General features: G+C 51.9%; 2 protein-coding genes across 3 annotated transcripts in view; both read left to right on the top strand.

Moving 5' to 3' along the window:
• The window catches only part of BAK1 (BCL2 antagonist/killer 1), an 8,556-nt gene extending 290 nt beyond the window's left edge, over positions 1-8,266 (top strand). The window contains exons 2-5 of the mRNA XM_010724378.2: positions 1,666-1,889; positions 1,972-2,115; positions 3,787-3,967; positions 4,110-8,266. Of these exons, the coding sequence (XP_010722680.1) occupies positions 1,666-1,889; positions 1,972-2,115; positions 3,787-3,967; positions 4,110-4,214 (654 nt within the window). The 3' untranslated portion in view covers positions 4,215-8,266. The remainder of the gene's footprint in view (positions 1-1,665; positions 1,890-1,971; positions 2,116-3,786; positions 3,968-4,109) is intronic.
• A 6,276-nt stretch (positions 8,267-14,542) lies between these two features.
• Positions 14,543-20,243, top strand: TSPO2 (translocator protein 2). Of its 2 annotated transcripts, none has more exons than XM_010724331.3 (4): positions 14,543-15,326; positions 16,767-16,970; positions 17,649-17,787; positions 18,819-20,243. In XM_010724331.3, exons 2-4 carry the CDS (start codon positions 16,798-16,800, stop codon positions 18,999-19,001), a joined length of 495 nt encoding a protein of 164 aa, XP_010722633.1. In that variant the 5' UTR covers positions 14,543-15,326; positions 16,767-16,797; the 3' UTR covers positions 19,002-20,243. The 2 variants fall into 2 exon arrangements, with proteins under 2 accessions (XP_010722633.1, XP_010722632.1); XM_010724330.3 differs by having other exon boundaries at positions 14,545-15,326; positions 16,758-16,970.
• The last annotated feature ends 5,667 nt before the right edge of the window (positions 20,244-25,910 follow it).

Below are 25,910 nucleotides of genomic sequence, written 5' to 3' on the forward strand. Positions count from 1 at the left end.
AACAGCCGCACCTCTTGCTGCAGTCATGTATCCAAGGTGTCCTTGTACCACTAAAAATAGTGCCCGGGGTAGTTAGAGCAGGGATTTTTGGGTACGCTTATTTCCTCTTTTGCTCCTGCAGGCTGTTTGCTCTGCCTCTCATGAAACTGTGACTCAGTCGGTTTCATTTTCTGCTCGCTGCTCTGTGCTGCACTCCTCCATAAGGTGGGATTCGTTTATCGCCAAACAAACCCTCTCTGAAAACACAACCACCAGTGCTCGTCATTTCCCTTCACCTTTATTTACACAGCCTAAACTTGTGCAACCCAAGCTTTGCACGTCAGTCCTCTCTTATCCCTGCACCCCTTCAGGTAGGTCTGTCACCATGGAGCTGCACACGGGGCAGGGCAATGTCACACTGCAGTGACCAGCGTGGTGTGGGCAGGCTGCAGGGTTTGATGGGGCAGTGCTGCCAGGATGCTGTGCCCCAGTGCTGGGATGTGGCTCAGGATGGAGCATCTCTGTGCTGGAAGTGTAAGCAGACAGAGAATTGTGTGTGCAGCATGGCAGGTGGCTGTGCTGGGGTGCTGGGGCAGGGTTCTACTGGGTTTGCTGCTGAGCAGCAATGCTGGTGCTGGTCTGCTGTGTGCTCCTGGAGAAAGAAAATGGGAAAAGCGTGTTCATGAGACCTGAGAGCCGATTCCTCCGAACCCTGGGCTGCTGGCTGCCAGGGATGCAGTGCTGCGAGCACTTTGTTTCTCAGTTCAGAGCACATGGCTCCGATCAGAGCCATGCCATGACTCCAGGTGCTTACCCAGGAGCTTTCTGTGTGCTGTGTGAGCACCACATCCCTCTGGACTCAGACACCCCTTGGAGCTTCAGCTCCTTCCCACCCCTATGGGAATTGAGTGCCCCCCAGCTTGCTGGCATCACCAGCAGCAGCTCAGCTTTCGGTCACTGTGTCACTGCTGATGCCATGCAGGGGTACTTTTAAATGGTGGCATTTAAAAAGAAGCAGCCCCGTGCTGTTTGCTGAGGGATGCTGCATGAAGCTCTGGCTCCTGGTTGGGGTTGGATCTGGGATTTCTGCACTGTGCTGAGCCGTTCTGCACTGAGAAATGCTGGCATGTGGACAGAGCTCCAAGCACAGCACTGAAGGTCAGCTTTTTGTGGTAAAAGTCCTGTTGTCTTGCCAAAAAAAGCATTCAAAATGTGGGTACATGTCCTCAAGGGTGACTTCAAAATCACCTTTCTGAGAATGAATATGTGTCAGATTGCTTTTGTTTTACCTTCTGCTGTCCAAACATTTACAGCCATGAACCCAAACCATTTCCTGCAACTGCCAAGGGTAGAAGTAGAAGTGAATCGTGGGGTGGTTTGGAGTTGGGAGGGACCATGAAAGGCCATCTGGTCCCACTCCCTACAACAAACAGAGACACCCACAGCTTGATTGGGTGCTCAGAGTGCCGTCCAGCCCTGAGTTGGGTGTCTCTAGGGATGGGGCACCACTACATCCCATAAACTCATAGGGTTGTAAAACAGAACTGTTTGAGTTGGAAGTACTGAGGCAGAGGCACGTGGGTGCTCTTGTCACTTGTCCTTGGGCTTCTGAAGTGCAGGCTGAATGGGACGGCCACCAAGAGTGCACACAAAGAGAGAGATTTAGACACACCAGCACAAATTTAGGCTGGAAAAGCCTGCGTGGCCTCTTTCCAACCTGGGGAAAGCAGCAGCCAAGCTGCCCCTCTACTTCTCTCCCCCTTGCCTCTCTCAGAGGACCAGGTGGCCCAGCAGACCGAGGAGGTGTTCCGGAGCTACACCTTCTACCGCTACCAGCAGGAGAGAGAGGAGGGAGGGGAAGAGGTGCCCATGGACCCGGAGATCATGGAGATCCAGCAGGAGCTGGGCAGGTAAAAGCTGCATCCTCTGCCCCGACCTGAGCCCGGCTGCTCAGCAGTCCGTGCCCATGACAGCCCGTCTTCTCTCCGGCAGCATCGGGAGCCAGGTGGGCAGGCGCCTGGCCATCATCGGGGACGACATCAACAAGCGGTACGACGCGGAGTTCCGCCATATGCTGAAGTCATTGCAGCCCACCAAGGAGAATGCCTACGAGTACTTCACCACCATAGCCTCCAGGTGAGGCAGCAGGCAGCACGCCTCGGGAGGGAAGGTGGCACTGATGCACTGCAGCTCATTAAAACCTTAAAGCCAGCCCGGAGCAGCTGCCCCCTGCAGTGCGTGGGCTCCATCTGTTCCAGCTTCATCCACACCCCCGCCCTGAGCTCTGACTGAGCTCACCGTTACTTGAGCTCCCGTGTTCTCTGCCTGTCTGCTCTTGTTCCTATTGCATTTTCTTCACTCACCGTCCCCTTGGCAGCCCTTGCACGAGCTGTCTGGGGGCAGAAGCTTTGGGTTGGGAAGAGTGGCCAAGTGGATGTCCCAGCAACAGTGTGAAGACTGGAGGCAACACCCAGACGACGTTTTGCCCATATTGCACGAGGCACAGCCTCAGTCTGTGTTCTGGGCTGCTTTGCTCTGCAGCTCCAAAGGCGTCACGCTGGCCCCATCACGGGGCCCGTGGAAGCTCCAGTTGTGCTTTGAGGGGCTCAGCCCTCACCCTTCTCCCTGCATTTTGCCCATAGGGCCACCTGGCTCACCCAGGGTCCTGCAGAAGACCACTGGAGGGGTCCCTGGGTCTGGTGCAGCCCCGTCCCCGCGCCCCTCCGCTCGTTGTGTGTTGTCTAACTGCCTCTCTTCTGTCCTTTTCCTGCTCCCCTCTCCCTGGGAAGCCATGCTGCGCTGTTTGCCACCCTGAGGCGGTTAACGCACCGCAAACAGGTAAATTAACCTCTGTCCCTTGGTGCTCCCTGTGTCCTCGTGCTCCATCCCAGGCTCTGAACTCCTTTTCCCTCTGCGACCAGCACAGCCCTGCAGGGACAGCCGTGACAGCACCGGCTTACAACACAGGGCCGGAGCCTCATATTACTTTTCTTCTTCTTTCCCTTTTATTTTTCTTTTCTTTTCCTTCTTGCTAACCTTGCTGGAACTCCCAAGTCAGTGCCAAACCTGCACACCAGTGATGCAGTTTGTGCATGGCAGCTGACACTGGGAGCAGGAGCAATAGGCACTGAGTGTATTTTGAACCCTCAGCCCGTGGGAGCATCGCTGAAGGCGAGATCAGTTGGTCTTGGAGGGATTTGTCTGTGCGGGAAAAAGGAAAGTCCTGCTCTAATACACCTCTGCCCCAGATCTATATGAACATTCTTGCTTCTGGGTATGGCTGCACAAGCAAGGGATGCTGTGTGCACATGGGTTGCAATCCTGATCCTGACTGCATGTGTAGCACGCTGCAGCCTACAGACTGATGGCTTAAACTGGCACTGGGTGCAGCTCACCCTGTGTAATGCCCTGGCTCATGCAATCCCAAGCAGCTCCACAGCTCTGCCCTGTGCTGGGATGCAGCCCTGTGGGAAAGGGCAGGATGTGTGTGGGGGGTGTGCAGAACCCCAGAGCCATCCCCAGGTTTTCACCCGAGCGTTTCAGAGACCTGGCCAAGCCAAGCAGTGCTGGCCCAGACTGTGGTGGCTGTGCTCCTTAAGCACGCGGGGTGATCAGTGGCCATGCAATACATAGCCACAAAACCACTGCTTTCCCTGTGCTGTTGGGATGCTCCTCGAGCAGCGCAGCATTCCCAGCTCTGCCCTGCAGCCCACGCTAATTGAGAGCCCTGGGCAGCGCAGGGATGGAGCCAAGCAGGGCGTCCTCTCCCAAGGAGCGATTGTAACCCAACCATTGGCTTCATTTCAGCTTGTTCGAGAGCGGCATTAACTGGGGCCGGGTGATCGCACTGCTGGACTTCGGTTACTGCATGGCCATCCACGTCTACCAGCACGGCATCACGGGTTTCCTGCGCCGCATCGCCCGCTACGTCACCGAGTTCATGCTGTGCAACCGCATTGCGCGGTGGATCGCCCAGCAGGGAGGATGGGTGAGCCGAGGGCACTGCGCCCAGGGGGACGGGGCCGAGAGGGGGTCGGTGGGATCCAGCAGGAGATGGGAGCAGAGCAGAGTGTGGTCCAGGCAGGACGCGGGCACTTCTAACGCGCTCTGCTCCCTCTGTTTCCCGTCAGGTGGCTGCACTCGATCTGGACAATGTTTACATGAAGTACATGCTGGCGGTGCTGGCCCTGGTGATGGTGGGGCATTTAGTGGTACGACGCTTCTTCAGGCCCTGACCGCCGTGGGGTGGAGGCGGGGGTCCCGCCGAGCTCTCTCTCAAACCTCTGCTCCGTGGTGACGTCTCCCAGGAGAGGGGCATTCAAGGGACCTCTGAGAGAGAGAGCAGCACGGACCCTTGAGCCTCCCACTGCAGGACACGGGGCCCGTGCCGCCCAGGAGATGCACTGGGAGCTACAGAGAGAGGCAGGGGGAAGGAGAGGGATCGGCTCTGCTGTCTGCTTTGTGCCTTGCTGGGCTGCTGAGGGCAGAGCAGCGCTGTGACCTCGTGGCTCACAGCAGTGAGGCAGCAGATCAGGCTGCTCTGCAGGAACCAACGCCTTGCCGTGAGAGCACCTGTCTGTGTGTGTTGTGTCTGCTCTGCGCTGTTCTTAAGGTGCTCCTGGGGTGGGTGCAAAGCTCCTCGTGGCTGATGGCTCCATCCCACTACTGTGCCTGTATTTGAAGAGGGATTCCAACCTCGGTTGTGTTGTCTGTAAGTCACTGCAGGGGCGAGCCAGCATTAGGAAGTGTGGGGTTTGCTTTCGTCTTCCCCCTGCTCCTGAGCCCAAGTACTTGAGCCTTCTCTTTCTTTATGACAAGCATCCCTTGCCTTCTTTAAGAACCACACTGGCTACCTGACAGTCGGTGGGAACACGGCAGGCTGCCCATGCTCAACTGACATTGTAGCTCCCCAGGGCTGGCACAGGTCCTGGGGTGCAGCTGTACCTCATTGCCTGCTCCCCAGTCCCACTGTGAGCCCCAGAGCTTTGTGCCAGCAGGCCTGGGAAGCATCAGTGGTTTTCCAAACACTAAAAAGCTGTGGGGCAGCTTGCAGTGGGTGCAGGCAGCCTGCCCTCCTCCCGTTCCGCCGGCTGCTTCTATCCAGCACACTTGCATGCTGCCCATTGGGACCAGTGGGTGTCCCTCACTGCCAGAAGGAGGCACTGGGGTTGCACCACCGTGTCCCTGCTCCCACTGTAGGAGCTGGGCTGGAGGTGCAGAGAGCCCAGGGCACGTCTGAGCTGGGCACGGCACGCAGCCCTGTGCACACATGGCTTCTTTGGCGAGTGGCCCGACCTTGTTCTGTTCATGGCTGGTGCTTGAAGATGAGCTTTAGTGGGGGGAGGGCAGCTGGCTCCTCTCGCCCATCTCAGATTTTTCTGACTTCTGAAAAACAGGGAAAACATCCCAGCACATCCCAGCACGGACTGCTTGGCTCAGCTCTGTTCCTTTTATTCCAGGCAACTCTTTAAGGTCTGAAGCTGTGATGGCCTTCTCTGAGCCAAACCCATCCCGTACCAGCATCACACACTTCCAGGGCAGCTCAGCAGAAGCCCTACCATAAGCAGTGGGGCTGTGCTGGGGCTCCTACTGTAGGGGGATCCCTGTGGAGCTGCACCCTGACAGACAGCAGCAGCACAACCCTGAGCAGCCTTCATGGGAGCCAGGGGGCGAATGGTGGGCCCAGGGCAGCCCTCCTGTCCCCCCAACAGAGGTATTTCCTAATGGATGCCTGTCTGTCCTGTTTGTAAAACCTTCCACTATCACCTCCCTGCATCGATTCCTACCCTTGTCTTCAGATTTGTCCTCAATGTCTTGGGACTGCTCTGCCCCTGCACAGAGGACACCTGGTAGCCTTGCAGGACCGGCCTTAATTTTATACCACTGATATTCCTCAGGTTCCTGGGTTTTAATGAAACTTTTCAGCCTCTTTCTGTACCAGGGTCTTCCCATGCTCATCACTCCAACCCTGTGTCTGCAGTATCCCTGCCCCTGGCGGAGTGCCCTGAACTGCACTCACTGGAAGGACATTAAAATATTTGCTATATTCCTCTTTATCTATCTGTCTTGGTTGCTTTCCTTGTAATCCTGAAGTGCTGAGTGTCTGCGGTGCACTGTGCCCAGATTTTGCAGCTGTGCAGATGCTCTGTAGTCCATTTATCCCCTTTGCAAGTGCACTTCTTTGCATTTAACCACGCAGCTTCATCTGCCATCCTCTCATTGCTCCACTGCCTCGAGCAGAGCTTGACATTCCCTGACTGGTGGGAGCACAGACAGCCTGCAGGTCCCCATCCCCACCTTCATTTCTGGGTGAGAACACCACCAGATGGAGCTTCTCTGTCACTGTGAACTACTAATTGCTATTTTCCTTTTCTCTCAATCAACTCCGTTATCTGCATACCCCGCTGCTCTCGCTGGCTGCTTTGCTTTGGTTCCAGCAGGACTTTTTGCAGAGGACCTCGGGAAGAAAACAGTACATGGTCTGCTCATTACGTTGTTCACTACTTTACCAACACGCTCTAGGAACTCTAAGGGAGCACTGTGCTCATACAAACAGCCCGAGGTTATCCTCATCTTCCTGAGGTGCTTCACCTTCTGAACCCAATTCAGATGTAAGGCCAGGGGACGTTAAATAAAGGAGACTTTTCAGCTCTATGGTAGATGATCAAGCCTTGATGCAGTCTGTGATACCAGAACTGAGAAGGGAGTTTTTAACCTCGGTGCTGAACAAAGGGAAGTTTCCATTCTTAGCCATATATTCTTTTCTCAGGGGATTAAAGGGGGGACTGCCTCACGATGTCAGCACGTTGCCTCCCTCTGCTCTCATCTCTCCTTGCCTTCCTCACCCCTGGCACCCAGCAGGGAAAGGCTTGGAGTGGGAGCACTGCTGGGTGCTGCTCTGTAGCACTGTGTCCTATTGCTGGGTGACAGCAGTGCTGGGTGCTGAGCTGGGAGTCTGGCATGCAGTGAAGACACTGCTGGGCTCCTGCAGGTTCTCAGGATAAGTCCAGGTGCTCCCCGAAGGGCTGGGTCAGCACGTTTAGTGCTGGGGAATCATGGTTTTAAGCAGCATAAGCTTTGTTTAACCAGCCACAGGTGGCAGTTTGCATTGTGGATAGTGGATGCTCCTCCTGTCACCTTCCCAGCTGCTGTGGTGCTATGGGGTGTGGCTGCCACGTTTTGCCTTCCTCCCCTGGTGGGAAACCCTCAGCTGGGAAATGAAAGCAGAAGGTGAGAAGGCTCTGCTGTGGCCTTTCGTAAGGAGAGGGTTGTTCACATGGGCACAGCAGTTGGAAGGAAAGAGTGTGAGCAAAGTGACTGAATCACTTTGGGGTTTGGTGGGCAGGGATGCTGCTGTCAGCAGCCCAAGCTGGGCCTGCATTTCAGGAAGGAGCAGCTCTGATGCTCAGCACTCAGCACACAGCAGTGCCAATGCCTGGTTTGTTTGCCCTGCACTGTGCAGGGAGGGAAGCCAAGTGCTGCATCGCCTCTGCAGACAGACCCCAATCTGTGGGGTGGGATGGTTGCAGTCACTGCAGGAGGAGCTGCGCCCCAGGGCTTGCAGAGGGGGGTGCTGAGTCCCTGCATGGGGAGGATTTAGGGAGGAAAAGGGCTTCTTCTGGTGAGGGGTTCTTTGTGCCTAGAAGAGGTGCCAAGGGAGCACAGCCCAGACAGAAAACTGGATTCAAGCAGAAGTGTGTGTTAGGGGCTGGGATTTCATCCAGGTTATAACGGGTCCGTAACAAGGGGGTGAGAGGCTGAAGGAACAGCATCTCTTTGAGCACCTGCAGGCATGGCAGGCTGCCCACCACCCTGGCTTTCCCTGCTGGATGGTGGAGGCTGCTTTCAGCTTTGCTGGTCAGCACCCCCCTGCCCTGCACTGAGCCACAACCCCCACCCAGCCCTCCCACCCCAGAGAGCATCCTTGGTGCTCGTGCCCAGTTCAGCCTCCTGCAGAGCATGCCACATACTTGAAGCACACTGTGCTCCTCACAGCTCGCTCCCCAGTTCCTTTCCCTATCCCTGCAGAAAGCCCTGCTCTCTCCCAGCACAGCAGGGCACACCGTGGACCAACGAAGCGTGCCTTGCACTGGAGGCATCCCCTCTGGCAGCAGGAGGGGAGGAAGGAGCAGGCAGGGTCTGTGGTGAGTTGGGGAAGGAGCTGCCTGCAGACACAGGGACACGGCGGGTTTGCTTTTACCACAAAATCCTTTCACAAATATTCCGTTTTAAAGTGATGTAATATATATATATATATTTGAAAATAAAATGGTACACACAATGCAAACTCCTTCTAGTGTCCTTTGCTGGGTGCTCAGGGTACCAGTGGGTGCATTACAGGTTCCCTTGCACAGATCTGCGTGAGATGCTCAGCCCCAGGCTCAGCTTCCTCACTGGTTTAGGGAGAGCAAAGCTGCCTCCTCACAGCTTTGCCAGCACGAGAGAAAAAGGATCTGCTGCTGAACCCCGCTTTACCATCCCTGAGAGCTGGTGCTGTAGGGATGCAGGGTGCAGCATGCTGTTCTCTGATGTGCAGCTCTTGTCCTACCGCAAAATTTAGGTCCTGTCCACACCTCAGGAAGAAAGGAGGGCTGGAAATCACAAAAGAAAGATCTGTTACAGAGGAGGGTGGCAGGGTTCTCAGCTGCCAGTTTTAACAGGTCTGTAACACACTCCAGCAAGCAAAGAGGAGACGTGTGTTCTTACCAGAAACATCCAAGAGGACGGAGGTGCTGCCCCTGCCCTGTGCTGGGAGCGCTGGCAGGCAGCACTGCCTGCTGCTGGTGCGTGGAGAAACCACACTGCTCGTGGTGATGGGATGCATGGCTGCTGTAGCACTGCACGGGGATGGCTTTGCTGTGTCAGCAAGCAGAGCAGCGTGGCTGTTGTCTTCCAGCCAGCTTAGCAATGGATCCAAGAGGCTCAAGAGCTCCCATCCGCTGCTCTGCCCCATCCCACATTGCTGTGAATGAATCTGTCCAACAGGCAGAGCAGTGGTAGTTCCATTACCCCTGGTACACCTGGCTTTGCAATCTGTGCCTCTGACCGGCGGTGAGTTACACTGAGAGCTGGGGATGGGGACAGGACATCTGCCAAGAGGACATGGGACGAGAAGGAGCTGCAGGGCCTGAGCCACAGCCATGCTCATTTCTGCAGAATTAATCCTGGGGAATGCATATGTGAGTATAGGGAGGAGATAAGGGCTTTGGTCATGCATTGCTGCAGAAAGAACGGGGGCTCAGCCTCGCTGCACAGCCAGCCAGCAGCAGGTGAAGCACCGCAGTGTAAACAAACATTTACCTTCCAGTTCCTGCTCTCTGTATATAGCCATATCACACAGTTGCTGGTTGGTGCTTTGCAGTGGGATTCAAGCAGGGCTGGAGCATCCCCAGCCACGCAGCAGGACCTGGCTGCCTTGCAGGCAAAGGTTAAACTTTAACAAAGGGTAAATGACCCTAATTAAAGAGCAAACTGCTCCCGTAATCCACTTTGTGTCCTGCCCTAAAACCAGATCAAGCTCCTAATTAATTTAGCAGAAAAAAATAATAAGGCCACAATATTATTGAGGTATTTGCCTTTGGCCATTGAAATAGAATTGACCAGAATTTGAGCATTGGTGGCAACCTAAACCCAGATCTGGCATTTGAGGCAGTCCTTGCCTCTAGAATCAGGTCAGGCTCTGGGCGGCCCTGAGCTGTGTCACTGTGCTGTCAAGGATGCACTCCTTCCCTGGGGCTTGTCCCCATCTGCTCACCTCCTGTGTTGGTTCATCACCCATCTCTGGCATTGCACACAGAGGGAAGAAAGCAGCTTGGAGCTCCCAGGTGGAATGAGAGCAGGCGATGCACCAAAACGCAGTGATTGAGGAGAACTGGCACAGGCAGCTCCGACAGCAGCAGTGCAAACTGCTAAGCCAGTATCTATTTTTCCATGCTATCAATTGGCAGCAAGAGAGCCGGGCTCTTCTCCTGCTCACTCCTTGTTCCCAAATCCTCCCAACTTTCCCTGTGGGTGACCTGTAGTGAGGACAGCTCGAGAGCATGGCAGTGCTGCTGGCAGGGCAGAGGTAGGATGGTTCTGGTATGGATGTGCTCTGCTCTGCTGGCACTCACAGGCTCAGAGCTGGAAATCTGGCACGGTGACCTCACATCTGTGATATACCACCGAGACTTACCCTTGTCGTCATGGGGATTCTCCAGTAACTCAGCTCTCTGGGATGGATATCTGCTGCAAAAGGAGGAACCTCTTCTGTAAAAGTTAGAATAACCTTTGTTCAGCACAAAGGGAGCAGTGATTTCAGTTTTTACTTATTCCAGTCATTGAAGGAGAGCATACCACAGCACTGTGTTCATACAGGTCACTTTCCAAATTCAGAGCTCTCTCTACCCTCAAACACTCTTACGTGTGCTCAAACCATGTCTCTGCATCATTTTGGCCTCCCAGATTGTCAGGGGAAGGACCCTGGCATGGACTGTGTGCTGATTGCACCTGGCTGGGGGGATTTACACCCGAGGGGTTGGTGGGCTTAGTTATTGCCAGAGGGGGACAGAAGTCAGAAAGCTGAGAGAGAACAGAGCCTGCTGGCCCAGATAACGGCCTTTGAGCTGTGCAGCAGCACATGAGTAGCACAAGACACTGATAAACCCCTCTTCTTTGCAATCATCTTGCAAGAATTACACACTGGGGAGGAACAGCCTCACATATCAGTGCAGGTACGGGGCTGAGCTCTGCAGAGAAGCACCTGGGGGTCCTGGTAGCCAGCAGGGTAACCACGAGCCATCAGCCTGCCCTGGTGCTTCCCTGGGGCAGCCAGCAGGGCGAGGAGGTGCTGCTCCCTTCTGCTCTGCGCTGGGCTCCCCAGCAACGGGCAGACATGGAGCTGCTGCAGGGAGCCTGCAGAGATGATCAGGTCCTGGTGATCTCCAGGGGTTCCGTGCTGCTCCTACCATTCTGTGGTTATGTGGCACACACGGAGCGTTGCCCCCAGCCAAAGCACTGTGCTCCATCTCAGCCCAGCCAGCACCTCCACTGCCGCCTGGGATAACCATGGCTGATGCTGCAGGTTAGGAGGAGCCATGGTGGCAAGGGGAACCCCAGGAAGAAATGCCCCAGCTGCTCAGAAAGCCACTGAACAGCCATCAGAGGAGCGACTCAGGAGAGGTTCTGCCTTTCTCCCACTCTCCAGCTGCCATCCCTCCTATCTTCGAAATGTTTTGATTTCTCTTTCTTAACAAAGTCTTCTCTTTCTTTACTTGCTGCAGAATCCGTCTCTCTCTTTTCCCTTTGCTATGAGTTCCCTTGGGTCTCTGTGTTCTTTCACCTTTTCACTTCCTATTTCCGTAAAAGACCGAAGTAATAAAGAGAATAAAGCAGTTGTTCTCCCAAACAAAAGTCTTCTCAAAGCACTGTTTGGATGCATTTTGACGGGTTCATAATGCTCAGCCAAATCATTTTGATCAAGAAGAAGCAGTTGCTGAAGTTTTCTGGCTGGAAATGGCACTTCTGTTAAAACAAGAGATGCTTGGATGCAACGACTCAGCCAGCTGGATCTTGGCCTTAAGTGAAAAAAAAAAACACAAAGCCAATAAATGCAGATTTAGAGGCAGCGCTTCTTCCCAGGTCATGTGGAAGCCTCAAATTAATAAATCAGGATGGAAAATGGCTTCAACTGAAAATTCCAGGCAGCTGTTGCCCTTCCTCTTTATGCCTAACCACCAGCAATAAAAACTCTGCAGGCTGATTAATGCCCCCAGCAGCTCAGCGGACGCTGCCCCTGGGTTGGTGTTTCTGGGCTCCGGGTGAGCCGGGCTGGTGCTGCTCCCAGAGGGCACTGCGCTCCCCCAGCTCACTGCTGCTGCTCCCAGCCCTCAGGAAGGTCCCCCAAGGGAACCCCCTCCCCATACTTCTCAGGGCAGGCAGCAATGTGGGGCACGGCAGCACGTGGAGGTGAATTTGATTTAAGTGAGAGCATTGCTCCCAGCTGCAGTAGGTTTTCTCAATTGACTCCACGTGTAGGAAAGACCTTGAGATGGGTGTCCAAGTGCACTCCTGGGGCGTTACAAACCCCTCTGGATGGGCTTCAAACCCGATATCCCCGATCTGATTCTAATCCCAGGGCTGAGATCATGGCTTAGTGAGACAGAAGGAAGCAGCTGAGTTGTGGGAACTGTAACCCAGCACCACACAACAGCCTGCAGTGACTTTGTGCCACTCCTGCAGCTTTATTCTTGAGGCTGAGCCCTGGGGGTCTGCACCCCACCCCACCCCCACTCACTGGGGTGGCACCAGGGGTCCGGGGCAGAGCTGTGCAGGTCTCAGTGCTCTGCCAAGCAGGAATGGCAGCTCATGGGAGGTGAAGGCAGAATGCTGCACGTCGCACTGGTGCTGGGCTCCGTCTGTGCCACGTGGTTAATTAACAAGGCTCAGCTAGAGCGCGATAATTTGTTAAGCTGCATAGCTTAATTGCTTGCAGTCCTGTGCCTATCCCCACGTTAAGCTCCTCGTAAAACAGACGGGGGCTGAGCTGTGTTTGCTTTTTTGACTGCCAGGTGCAACTTCTGCACGCAGATAAGGCAGAGCCGTTCCCCAGGGGTTATCGCTGTGATGCAGCCCCAGACCAGCGGTTCACTGCCACCACTGCTGATGGGTGAGCAGTGCTGAGCCCCCCACCATGGAGAACTTACCCTGAAACTCGCTCTGGCCTTCTGGCCCACAAGCTGAGAGCCATTGGGATTTTACACTGCACAAAGCTGCTCCCAGGATGAGCTACGGGCAGGCACCCGTAGGAGGAGCAGGCAGTGCCCGTGGGCACGCAGTGCTTTATAGCACACTGAAAACCATGCTTTAATGCTAAGAAAGAAAGCTAGTGGATTATCATTATTACCGTTGCTATTTTTAATAGAATATCATTTCAATGTCCAAACGGGCACGGAGTCAGAGAATGGCTTGGGTTGGAAGGGACCTCGAGCATCATCACGTTCCAACTCCCATGTTTTACTCTGCAGCGCCAAAGCCAGCAGCTCTGAGCTGCTCACAGTGTGGCAGTTGTCACAAATGTCCCTCCCCGGCCGCCACTCCATCCCCACAACAGCTCTCAGTCTCAGCACAGCAGACACAGCAGCCCAGCTTTATTGCTGGTGTAAATCAGAGGAGCTCTGCCGACCTGGTGGAGCATTGCAGATTTATGCCAGGAGCTGACCTGGCATCTCTATTTTCAAAACTAGAGCAGATTGAAATATGCTGTTTTTCAATAATATATTCAGGTTAACGGGGCTTTTATATTTGAGCAATTAATCTTGCATAGAATGGAAACCTCTTGGGACAATGTGAGAAGGTTGCTAAGAAGAGGAAAACAAACATCGTTGTGTAACTGCTTTCCTATGTCCCCTCTCTCATGAAAACATATTGCAGTGATACAAACAGTGATCTAAAATCCAATAATAATATTACTTTAATATACAGAAGCATAGCGAGATGTAATATAGCAGTGATTTTAGTAAGAGGTAATTTTACAGTAATACAGGATGAGGTAATGTGATTCCAAGTAGAATTACTGGGACATAAATCTGGGTAAGAAAGGAGAAACACTTCTGTGCCAAAGGAAGGAAGGCTGCCCAGTTCACAGCCAGGCTTGTTCCTCCTGCAGTGCTGTGTGAGCCCAAGCTGCATCAGGTTGCCCAAGGAGGCCGTGGATGCCCCATCCCTGCAGGCATTCAGGGCCAGGCTGGATGTGGCTCTGGGCAGCCTGGGCTGCTGGTTGGTGACCTGCACGCAGCAGGGGGTTGGAACTGGATGAGCGCTGTGCTCCTTTGCAACCCAGGCCATTCTAGGATTCTATGATCTGAAACCATTGACTTAATCATCAGCTGATTCACTCCATAGCAGACTTTTAGAAGCCCAGAGCAGTGGGTACCCCTACCCCAGGCTGTAACATCTCTGCCATGAGCCAGTCTGCTGTGATCCAGGGCAAATCTGTTCATTACTATTACCCTCTTCTTTGCTCTGAAGCTCAGGTAAGGCTGATACATCACTCACAGGGCTATTTTTTCCCTCTTTGCATTTGCTCTTCTACTGTCATCACCTATCATCCCCAACCTCACAGAATTACCAAGACCTTCATGATTTGACACCTAGCTTTTAATAATGCTTTCAGCATAATATACTCCAAAATAGCCAGTGGATTCCACTGCCTTGTGCCAAGCAGAAAGGAGATCTGTGCTCCAGCCCAGGGAAGGAGATGCTTCCAGCTACCAACTGCTCCAGTGTTTGCTGTGACTGTGCTGTCACCACCCCACACCAGCGCTGGGAGCACTGGGAGCACTGGGGCTGCTCAGTGCTGTGCTGTGGCATACCTGCCTTGCAGCATGGCATGAGCTCCCCCATGCAAGTAGCAGCAGCCAGTTGGGATGTGCAGCAGACTGCTGCCTGATGAACGCGTGTTGCGTCTGCTATTTCAGAGCAGTAATGATGCTGTACAAACACTGCCTCAATAGCACCATGTTGATTTATGCTGGCTGAAAATCTATCCCCCTACCGGGTGGGTTGTTGGGTTTTTTTTCTTTTCTCTTCCCCTCCCCCTGAAAAATTTTCTTTGGAGCCCAATAAAACAGCAGCTCTCAGTGGTTTTGCTACAGCAGTAATACTGCATTCTGCCAGGAACCAGCAATGCTGCTCCTGGCCATGGAATTCAGGTAATGACCCATAACTGAAGTAAATTAGTGTTTAATTCCCCATCCCTAGCAGACAGCTTACTAATGGAAATTGATTTCTAGCTTTTTCCTTTTCCATTTAACATGCTCCTCTCACGTCTTTATTTCAGATCCAAGTGCTTCCCGGTGACTTTCAGCCCAAGGGTGACCAGCGAGCTGTGCAGCAGCACCCAGCAATAGCAAAGGCAGAGGTTCCCTGCAGGCACAGCAGCTCCTCCTGCCCACAGGAGCCCAACCTGAGACCCCCAGTTGGGATACACCGCTGTCGCTCATCTCCCTGCAACAGCCCCAGACCTCGTGCTGCCACAGGCCTGATCCTCATCCATGCCTCTCTGGCAGCTCATTTGCACAACACTCTCTATGCTTTGGCGCGGGCACCGTGCTCTGCCCCACACATCACCCCGAGCACCATTGCAGTGTCAGCCCCAGGGCCAGGCTGTGCACGCAGGGCCCCGACATGGGCACTGTGTAATCTGACCCACGCAGCCATGCGCACACACCCCTTTTCTCTGCTGTTTGGGCAAAACTCAACGGCCGTTCCCCTCCCTGCACGGGAGCAGCAGCAGCAGCACAGGCAGAAGCTGGCCGCGGATGTCCGCCCGTTCTCCTCTGCACGGCACAGACGGGCGGTGAGAGACGGTAAGGCTTTATGGCTTTATGGCTCCAGCCCTACGGAAGCAAAGTGAGATACCCAAACAACGCCGTGCTGCCCACAGCCCTTCTGCAGCGTCTCGGGGCAGCCTGGCTGGTGCTGGTTCACACCTTAAAAGCAGGAGCAACAGCTTGCTTCTGCCTGCTCGGTTCTCTCCTTCCACAGACACATTAATAGTGCTGAAAATTGTCTGGTGAAGGAATTGTTGGTGACAGACGGCGTCGGGGGCATTTGTTCCTTATTGACATACAGACTGGCTGCTGTGAGCTTCTAAAGAGGAAAGCTCTGCAGCGTGATGGTGATGATAATAACCATTAGCACAGGCGATAGCAAAGCGTTGATTGTGAGTTAGAATGCTGCACAGATGAGCGTGCAGATCGGTCCTGCCCTTCTGCTCCCTGCATCCCAACCTGTGCTCTGAGCAGCAGGGATGTCTGTGTGCCTCCTTCTCTCTCCTTGCACTGCTAAAAGCAATCTCCCCAAGTGCATCTGCTCAGGTGCATTATGTGCTTCTGCTGACAGCACCGAGCTGCTGTGCTCCTGGAGAATCCTGGTATCTCCAATGAATGCTAATTCAGCTTTAATTCCTTAATGGAGCAAAGTGAGGGCGAACACAGACAGATGGAGGAAGGGCACGAGGCTGTCAGGTTCACAGCCCTCCTGAGGATAACAGCAGGGGAATGAAATGCTGGATGCCATCCTTCCCAGAGCTGTTTTGTGTTGGAAATGTAATTGTTAAATATGTGTTCCTTTCATGCAACCTGGTCGTGGTTAGACTGCCAGCAAACTAAGAAACCTGTGCCTCAGCTTACCTGTTAATGGAGGCAAGAATGGAGGCAAGGCCTCCTGTCTGCTAGGACTGTAGGGAGGATTAAACAAGGTTCATTGAGAATTTAATTTACTGTAAGGACATTGTCTTTTGCAGACCTCAATTAAAACACAGATCCATGGCGAAAAATTAGAGGAAGTCAGAATGGATGGGGTTTTCTAGGCACGATCTGTCTGGGTTCATACTCAGAATAGCATGCAGAGGAGAGATAGCAGCTCTGCTGGGACGCGTAGGCTCTGCGAGCAGACAGTTGTGTGCTGTCTGACTTCAGCATTCAGAGCAGGAATGATAAAAGTAACTGAAGCCTTGTCTGCTAAGAATATAACCACCTCAGGTGAACCCTGCTACACACAGCTTGTAAGAGCCTAGAAAATAATGCGGGAGCCACTTTACTTAGTAGATCAAGGAGAAAATGTAACCACGGCAGAAATAATTACCCCTCCTTCATTGACTGGGCAGACGGAAGTCAGTAGCAGTGCTGAATACAAATTAAACACTTACCCACTAAAGCGGAATGTAGGCAACAAGCGAAAAAGATCAAAGGAAGAAAAAATGATTTCCAAACTGATGATCAATTGCTGTTTTTAAGCTGCAATAGGCAAAAGACCGCGTCACGTCACCAGGGAAGGATGTGGGCTTACACCGTAGGTTTTACTGTCCTGCCTCATGTCGGGGGTTTCCTCGGCTGGTTCATCAATAGGAAAGAAACTCCTGTTTGGTACGAGAAGCTGAAAAAGCCCTCATGGTGCCCACCCCGCAAAATGTTCCCCGTTGCGTGGACCGTCCTGTACACCGGCATGGGGTAAGTTCTGCACAGCCCCCCCATCTCATCATGCTTTTTCTGGTGCAATCGTTTCAAACTCTTCAGTTTGCCTTAATATTCCCTTTCCCTGGGTCAGCAGGGCAGGGCAGGGCAGGAATGCTGATTCCCCGCTATGGGAATTCCCAGCTATCAGCCTTGCACTCATGCTGGGGTCTGTGTGAGCCCAGGCTGCACCAGGTTGCCCAAGCAGGCTGTGGATGCCCCATCCCTGCAGGCATTCAAGGCCAGGCTGGATGTGGCTCTGGGCAGCCTGGTCTGCTGGTTGGTGACCCTGCACACAGCAGGGGGTTGGAGCTGATGAGCACCGTGGGCCTTTGCAACCCAGGCCATTCTGTGATTCTATGAAGCTGAGCTGCCTTCTGAGCTGAGTTCCTCAGCTTTATGCTGCAGGCTGTGCTTCTGGCTGTGCACAGCACACCCTCAGCACTGTGGTAGGACACCAGTAACAACTGCTGCTCTGGGGAAATCCTGTGAGCCACGCAGGTGTGGGAGATGAGAGAACTGAGAGCAGCGAGGGGCACAGGTGCAGCAGCTGTGCAGATACAGCAGTCATGCAAACCTCTGCTGCAGGACAATCTCCCACGTGAGGAGTTTGTCTACGTTATGGATTTACTCACTGTGGGACAGCAAAGCTCTAACGAGTTTCCCTCTTCACAGCTATGCCTCCTACCTGATTTGGAATGACCTGGGTGGCTGCAGCAGCAAAGCTATCATCCCGCTTGGCCTCTATGGGGCTCAGCTGGCCTTGAACTGGGCTTGGCCTCCCTTCTTCTTTGGTGCACGTAACCTGAAGATGGTAACGTATCCTGGAGACCCTGCTGGGTGTTTTGGGCCTGTTTGGAGAGTTTCTACCTAGCATCATGCAGCTGCAAAGAGAGCTGCAGGAAGAGTTTTTGCTCTGATATAATTAATGCTGCACCTGGCTCTAGACAACGGTATCAGCCCCTTCCACTCCTCACCCGGCTCCTGTCCCTCTGATAGCCAGTCCTACCAGAGCGTGGCGGGAGATTCAAAAGTCAGCCCAGCCCTGTTAAGGACCCGGGGTGACAGATAAGTCCTTCTGAGTGACACACCCTGCCCAAGCAAGCAGCAAAGCTGCATTCCTGGGGGGAGGAACAGTAGCTGTGCTTATCAAGCAGTACAACACAACACAATGCGCACAGCAGAGCCTTTAGGAGGATATGCACGAAGGTATGACAGCGTGGCAGAGCTGGGCATGTGCTGTACTCAAGAAGCATTTATCTGAAGATCAGAGGCACAGAGTGGGATGCATGTTTCCATCTCAGCTTTGTCACCCTGCTGATGAAATGTACGTTTAGAAAGTTTAAGTGATAGCAGCCACTGGTACTGATGAGCACGTTTCTGATGCACCTACATTGGCATTACCAGTAGAGGGGCCACTGAGCAGTGTATTAATCTGTGAAACTTGATAACAAACAAAACAACAGCACTGCTCTTCACTCCTGGTTTGGTTCACTCATTTGAGTCCAGAGCTCAGGTCTTAGGGCTCAGGATCAGCCTAGCTGAATCCTCAGTGTGAATTCTCCCTGATTTCTATTCCTTCTCACAACCTCCACGGCTGTGGATGCCCCGTCCATCCCTGGAGGTGTTCAAGGCCAGGTTGGATGGGGGCCCTGGGCAGCCTGAGCTGCTATGAAATGTGGAGGTTGGTGGCCCTGCCTGTGGTGGAGGGTTGGAGCTTCGTGATCCTTGAGGTTCCTTCCAACCCGGGCCATTCTATGATGACCTTTAGCAGGAGGGTTTTTAGTCTTGCTGTATGTTCCCAAGAGGAAGAACAAAAATAATTTTCTTCTCTCTGCTCTGCAGGCGCTGATTGACATTCTGTGCTTGGACAGCCTGGCCATCGGCACCGTGTGCTCCTGGTACCGCATCAACAAGGTGGCAGCGCTGCTGATGCTGCCCTACCTGGGCTGGCTGGCCATGGCAACCTGCCTGACCATCCGCATCTGGAAGGACAACCCTGAGCAAAAGGCAGGGAAGAGCGAATAAGAGCAGGAGCGAAATGAAGGCATTTTGTGAAACTAAACTACGCCGAGATCTAATAATTTCTGGGGCTTATTTTTGGATAGACAGAACACACCTCCTCCTCGCACCTTCATCGTGGTTGTATAAGGGAGAGGTTTCCACCAGATACCTGTGTGCTTTTGTACAGCAGTCATGCATCTTTGGGAACTTTCTTTCCAACACTGCTGAGGTTTTGGGGTACAGCTGTACGGTGATCTTACTGCTATCAGGTCAAACTGCACGAGCCACAGTAGGATCTCATGATACCAGTGAAGTTCAGAGTAGCAGCCCAGGGCCTCCTTCTGACCTGCTACCGTTCCCTCAGAACAAAAACTGTTCACACGTGGTAAATCCCATCTCTTTTGGACCAAATAAAAATGCCCTCCACTGATGCACACCCACTTTTAAGAATTTGTATTTTTGCTATTCTTGCTGTTGCTTCATTTTCATGTATCACCTGGCTTGTGCTTTATACCACTAACTTCTTATATCTCAGTTCTTGGGCAGGCAGTAATCTGTCTTGCTCTGCTGCAGAAAGAAACTGGGCTCTTTGACTTCTATTTGTGGAGCACTGCGTTGTTGAGTGTGTTGCTCCAAGATAAAGCAGCAACGATTAGAATGCAAGTGCTCGTCCCAAGAGAAAATATCTCTATTCCACCTTTGTGTGCTGTTCCTTACCAGAAGGCTGACATCAATGCCTTGGGTGGGTGAGAGGACACGAAAACAGACAGAAAGCCCTTAAAATGTTGGTTTGTTCAAGTACAGAAACACAAGATTTTTCTTTAAAACGTAAAAACTTGCTGGCACTGCTCTGAAAGTTGTAATTACAGGTATCTCATCTCACAGTATTTCCATTCCCTGAATATTATTCCTCAGGAAAGGCTAAAATAAGAGCATCCCTAGAGAAGCAGCACCAAGCCATGCCACAGAGCCAGGCATGAAAGGAGAATGGACAAGCCCTTGTCCATCCTTTATTCTGGCTCTTGCACTGATAGATCTTCTTCAATCTGAACCTAAAAATGTTGCATTCTACACAAAATATATATATATATTTTTTTTAAATCAATAGAAGTAATTTATGGGAAGGAAAGTGTAAGGGAATCTTCTTTCTGGCAGCTGACTGTAGATTAAGGTGTGTGGGTTTATTTGCAAAGGTTTGGGAATGTAAAATAAATTGTGTTTGCTTGCAATAAAATGGAGAATAAATAAATGCAAGTTATTCTTGTTTCACTGGTTTGGCATTAGGTTAAGAAGGGGATCAGCAGCAGAGCTGAAGCCAGCCTCATTCCTGAGTGTGTTTTAAGGGCAAATGGGCTGCATGTTCTTGTGCCCAGCATCTGTAAATGGAAGAGCTGGGTGCTCAGCAAGGCAGGAAGATAAGCCCAAGAGAAACAAACAGCAGTAGCTGAGCACAGACATTTGTGGTACTTTTTGAAAATCTGGCCGTGTATCTTGTTCTGTCAATTTGATCCCATCCATTTTTACCATCATAGCTGAAGGACTCCTTCATCCTGGACTGCTGCTGCAAGCACTCTGCTTTCAGAATCTCTTGAGTAAAAGCTGCGTGAGAGCAGGGCATTGAGCAGATGTGATTGTAAGCAAAAGTAGGGCTATAAAGCACCGAACAGTGCAAGCAGCAGTAGAAAGATCATGAGCTAATTAAAAACAAAAACAACAACAACAACAACTATGTATTTCTGGGCTTTATGTAACTGCACGTTACTCATCTTATTTACAGCAATGCATCCTCCACATGCCAAAGGAGAGGAGGACATAAATTATTTCTCCCTCAAAAGAAAGTAATATCTGGGCTGGAGATTCAATTCAGTGGAGTTAGGGATGATTTAGGGCATCTGAACACCACGATGCCCATCCTCTCCTCGTTAGCACAGAGCCGCACGAGGAGCAGAGCAGAGCCATCTAGTGCAGCCGGGGGGGTAAGGCAAGTCCTCGCAGTGCTCTGTGCTTCTGAAAAGAGGAAGAATATTATTTAAATTACACGTAAGTTGGTAAATTGCTCTTGAATTGGTACAAAACCGCAATGTTTAAGAACACATCCAAATTAAATACCTGGACACCTATTTGAGCATTCTGCAGAATTACTCCTCTTTTCCCTTCTCCCGATTTTTTTTTTCCTGCTAAGGTAAAGTAATATCTTGAATTAAATCTAATTGACTTTTATGAACTTTTCATATTTGCCTTCCCCATTCTCACAGCTGGTGTGAGCAGCTGACTTCTCTTTGTCGCAGTTCTCCCTTCCAGTGCACCTCTACATGCACCGATAGCTTCTCTCATGCTTGCAGTTTCTTGCAGGCAGCAAAGCCAGCAAGTGCTCCTATGTGTAATACATACAATTGCTAGAAATCAATTGACAAACTTAAATTCAGCAAAGCACCCTCTTGTATTAATATTTAAAGCATCGTTTAGTGTATTTACCATCTAAACAACTATGCTAAAACCCTTTGCATTAGAATAATGTTTATGATGTTTCAAAGTCAGCCATCCAGAAAATCTCTTCTGTGCAGTGCAGAGCAAAACCAGCCTGTCCTCATGGTCTGGTTTTCTATCATTGCTACCCAGTGGATCTCGTGCTGCCAACCACACGGCGGCTGGAAGAAGCACGTGGCAACACAGCATCCTCCTGCAGACCTTTCCCTGGGCTACAGTCAAATCAAAGGGAAGAGGACAGAGAACCCAGAAAGATGCAAGAAATCCAAACCATGCCTTGGAACCTGGCCTGCCAAAACTTGTGAAATTTTGCCTCTAAGAGGGGATTTCTCTGGAGGTGCCACGTGGGTGAGCTCAGGGCCCTCCTCCCTGCCATATTCTGTCCGAGGGGCTTTTTTTCCCCAGCCCATCTGCAAGGAGCACGGAGGAATTTCGCTTGAGCCAAAACAAACAAAGGCAGCCGGCAGGCTGGATCCATATCGCCTTGGTGGGTATGCAAGGTGCTCGTCCAGCCCCTTAAATTAGCCTATGGAATGGATACCATATCCCAGCCCAGTGTCAGGGAACATTCATAACACACCGCAGGACATGTCGTGGTCTACATGGCTCAAGCAGTGACTCAGACAAAGGCCATGCATTCGTGGCAGTTTTCATAGGGTCGTGGCATTTAGAGAAGAGCCTCCTCTCAGATCTCCATGTCCAGGGATGATCCCTCTCTCCAAGCTTCAGACAGTCTGTCCAGAAAGGCATATTCAATACGAAACCAATTGTACACTTGATCTTACCCCCAAGGGCACATCCTCTGCCTGCTGGATACGCAATATTTGTCCATAAATAAAATCTTTCTGCTCCTTTCCATCCAGCCCCTTTCTCCAACCCTTCCTCATTCAATAATTTACTAGCTGTTCCAGAAAACACTCTGGCTTCAGCAGTGAGGAACTTAAATTGACTTGCTGGTGTCTGGAGCTATGTTAAAATAGAGGGTGAAATGTTAGAAAGAATTTGCTGCTGTGTATAAACTTCAGTGAGCTGATGACAGGCCAGCAGCCCTCCCAGAGCCCTCTCGTTAGCGCTGGGAGGAGCAGAGCATCAATTCCCAGGGTCTGAGCCCCCACAGCTGGGGCTGCTCTCAGGGAAACTGCACCCAGCAGCAGGAGGTTGTGCTGCCTGGAGTTGGCATGAACTTCCAGTTGGACTTGGAATTAATTGGGCAGCCAGCAGCGCCTGCCAAATAACAGCTCTCAGCTCTACAGGAGAGCAGTAATGGGTTGTGTGCTGGGGATCACAGGCCAGGGATGTCCGGGGTTCAGATGTGAAGATAAGGCGGGCAAGGAGGTGAGAGCATCTCTCCTCTCTGCTTGCACCACGGCTCATTTCAGCTGAGGTATTGCTGTTTTCACAGCAAACTAATGTCCTGCCCAGAGGGGCACTGCCCAGGTTGAACCTTGTGGGATTCTGCAGCAGCTGACGCCTGTGTTTTCCTACCCCTTCTCTTCAAACTTGGCAGTGTAGTCCTGCAGTGCAATGAAAGGGACAGGTGGGGGCCTCCAGGGGCTGAAGGAAGGAAAGCTGCCTCCGCACATCACTGTCAGTGAGTGTTTATTTATTTATCACGTAACGGTAGTTACAGCCGGAAAAAGCAGGAGGGGGATGGCTGCCAGACAATGTATCTAGGGAGATGTTTTGTTACTGCCACCAGCTGTCCCTTTGGAATAGAGAGCACATCTCAGCCATGACTCACACAGCCAGTGTCTTATTTCACTCTCACATCTATCCAGAAATGTTCCTCCAGCCCAAGAATGCAATAAAAGCCCTCTTTTCCTGGCAAGGACTTCCAGTGCCAGGTCTCTTCCACTGCCCCTTTGTGATCAGCACAGAGCAGCCATTTGCACAGCAGTAAAGCAGCTCGGGCTGCAATTAGAGGACAAGCAGATAACCTGCTGGGCAGACAGGTCAAGGGATTACAATGCTCTCCTTGTCTCATTCAAGATGAGAAAGGAAAAAAAACCCATCAGATTGTTCCCACATGTCTCCAAAATCAGTGGAAAAAGTGCTCTGTATTTGGAGGGACCCACGATCAGATCTTAATACCTGAGACGTGAGCCAAGCCAGAGTGCAGCCTCCGGAACAGAGCCCAGCCTTCCCTTGCAGGCTGTCCCCTGCCAGCAGCTTTCCCAGCTCTTCAAGTCCTGCTGCAGGGTTGGTGCCTTTGAGGTCTATTCCTCCTCTTTATTCATAGCTCTGATCAGACATTCTGGTCTCGATGCCCCAACGTGGTGAAGCCAGACCTTTTAAAACACAGGGGGACAGGCTGCCAGATGCTGCAGGACACATCTGTGGCAGGATGGAGAATGGGCTTGGGCACAAACCACAGCTTGGGGTTGGGTTGTGCCGCTGAGAGGGAAGCAGCCGAAGGGCCCATCCAGTTCTGCAGCGCACGGTCGAGTCCCTCCGTGGGAGGTTGTTTCCCCACGAGTGAAGTGCAGCTGCTGAAGATCTACTGAAGTGGGGACAGCCCTCACCTACCGGCTGCATCCAGCAGGGAGAGGCCACAGGGTTCTGCTGGAGGGGAGCAGGATTTTGCCTCTGCTCTCAATGCTGCTGCGTGAGCTTTTGAGGTGCGTGCAGATCTCCTGCCAAATAGCCAGCCTCTGGTGCAGGGTTTTCTCAGAGCAGCACGAACTTCACAGGCAACTAATAAAGCATGAAATCAGTGAGGAGAGGGAAGGGTGAAGGAAGCCTCAATAACAACGCCTGTGGGAAGTGCAGTGATTTTGGCTAAGTGCTGCTGGGAGGTCCTGGCGCGAGGATGGCTGCATCCCGGGCCCCCAGCGCTGTGCCCTCATTCCTACTCCGTACTGCCTGATGGGGAAAGAATTCCATTACTGGCTCCAGCCCTTAGCCCCATGCACGGATGCTCCTGTACACACGCACACACTTCAGGGGAATTAGGGTCATTTAAAAACAACTGAACACAACCGATCAAAGCTTTCATTCCTAAGGCTCTAATGCAAAATGTCAGCCTGACAGCAACTCGGTGGTGTCCCTTTATATTTTTGGCACAGGCAGACTGCAGGGGGGTGGATCATGACTATTTAGTGCACTGCCCTAGATGGAGCTGTGAAGCAGCTGGGGAAGGGCTGGATGGAGGTAGAGTCTCGGTGCCACATTCCAGAGATTAGATAGGAGCTCAGCCCTGAACTCTGCGGAGGGCCCAGGCCAGTGAAAGCTAAGGCTGCAGGAAAGATGGGACCTTAACAGTCAAGAGTTTCCAAAAATAAAAAAAAAAAGTGGGTCAGAGTGAAGAAGGGAGCTGTTTAACATACAGGGGGAAGACAGAGACAAGCTGTCACTCATTAAGAGAGGATCCCCATCCCCAAAAACACTCCCAAAATGTCAGAGGTGAGAGTAACTGGACAGGGGAGTTGGAATCTGAGCATAGTTACCAGGCAAGAGGAAAAACACTACACCTGCTCTCCAGGAAAGTATTTCCAGCTTAAAAATAAATAAAATTTTGCACCAGGAAAATATATGTTCCACGGATAGGATGTCTTGGAACGTCTCAAATCCTTCACTGCGCCACCACATAAACAACTTTCTCATCACTAGCAAACAGAGAAGGAGTGAAGAGTTGGGTGGTGTGCCCTGTCCCCAGAACACATTTCAGTGATGCTATTAATGAGGAACAACAAAAGGTATTGTGATTCTCACAGTGCAGAAAGCCAAGCTAGCAAGGGGCTTGATAAAGCAGCCAGAAGGCAAATGATCTGCCTAGCAGCATAAGCTTATCACTTTGTGGTGGTGCACAGCCCTCTAAAGCTGTAGCAGAGCTGGCTACGGAGTACCACGAGTGTGACCTGAAAGCAGGTACTCACACATCTCTGATTCCAACGCAGAACAGCCTGTCTTCCTCAAAGTGGTTTCCCACTAACACAGCCTGAAAGTTCGATCAGATACAGCATAACATTTCATCTTCATCTAAATCATGACAGTGGGCTCCTGGGCGCAGAACCCAGGATACTGGAGGTTTGATTTCCAATGTGCTTTGGCTAAAACTTGAGTTCTGCATCACTACACACCTCCCATTCACCTTCATGTCATAGAAAAGTTTCCCTGAGAAAGGCATGCTCGGGTTTTCATCAGGCTTGGCTCATATGGGATTGATACAAATTTTGATTAAACTGTGAGAAGAATTTCACATCATTCTGCACTTCTGAAGAGAGAATCTCTTCAGAATCTCTTCTCTGGTGGTGCAGAGTCTGGCTGGAGACCTGTAACCAGTGGTGTCCCCCAGGGGTCTGTGCTGGGTCCGGTCTTGTTCAACGTCTTCATCAATGACCTTGATGAGGGGACAGTGGCCACCCTCAGCAAGTTTGCTGATGATACGAAGTTGGGAGGATTGGCTGACACGCCTGAAGGCTGTGCTGCCATTCAGCGAGACCTGGA

This window comes from Meleagris gallopavo, chromosome 28 (assembly GCF_000146605.3).
Source record: "Meleagris gallopavo isolate NT-WF06-2002-E0010 breed Aviagen turkey brand Nicholas breeding stock chromosome 28, Turkey_5.1, whole genome shotgun sequence".
NCBI classification, from domain to species: Eukaryota; Metazoa; Chordata; class Aves; order Galliformes; family Phasianidae; genus Meleagris; species Meleagris gallopavo.

Bases quoted from the DNA above. Each gene is read 5' to 3' on its own strand.
- TSPO2 (XM_010724331.3), top strand. From the start codon at position 16,798: ATGTGGGCTTACACCGTAGGTTTTACTGTCCTGCCTCATGTCGGGGGT. The intron at 16,971-17,648 runs GTAAGTTCTGCA...CCCTCTTCACAG, and splicing joins GTCCTGTACACCGGCATGGG to CTATGCCTCCTACCTGATTT. The intron at 17,788-18,818 runs GTAACGTATCCT...TCTGCTCTGCAG, and splicing joins GTGCACGTAACCTGAAGATG to GCGCTGATTGACATTCTGTG.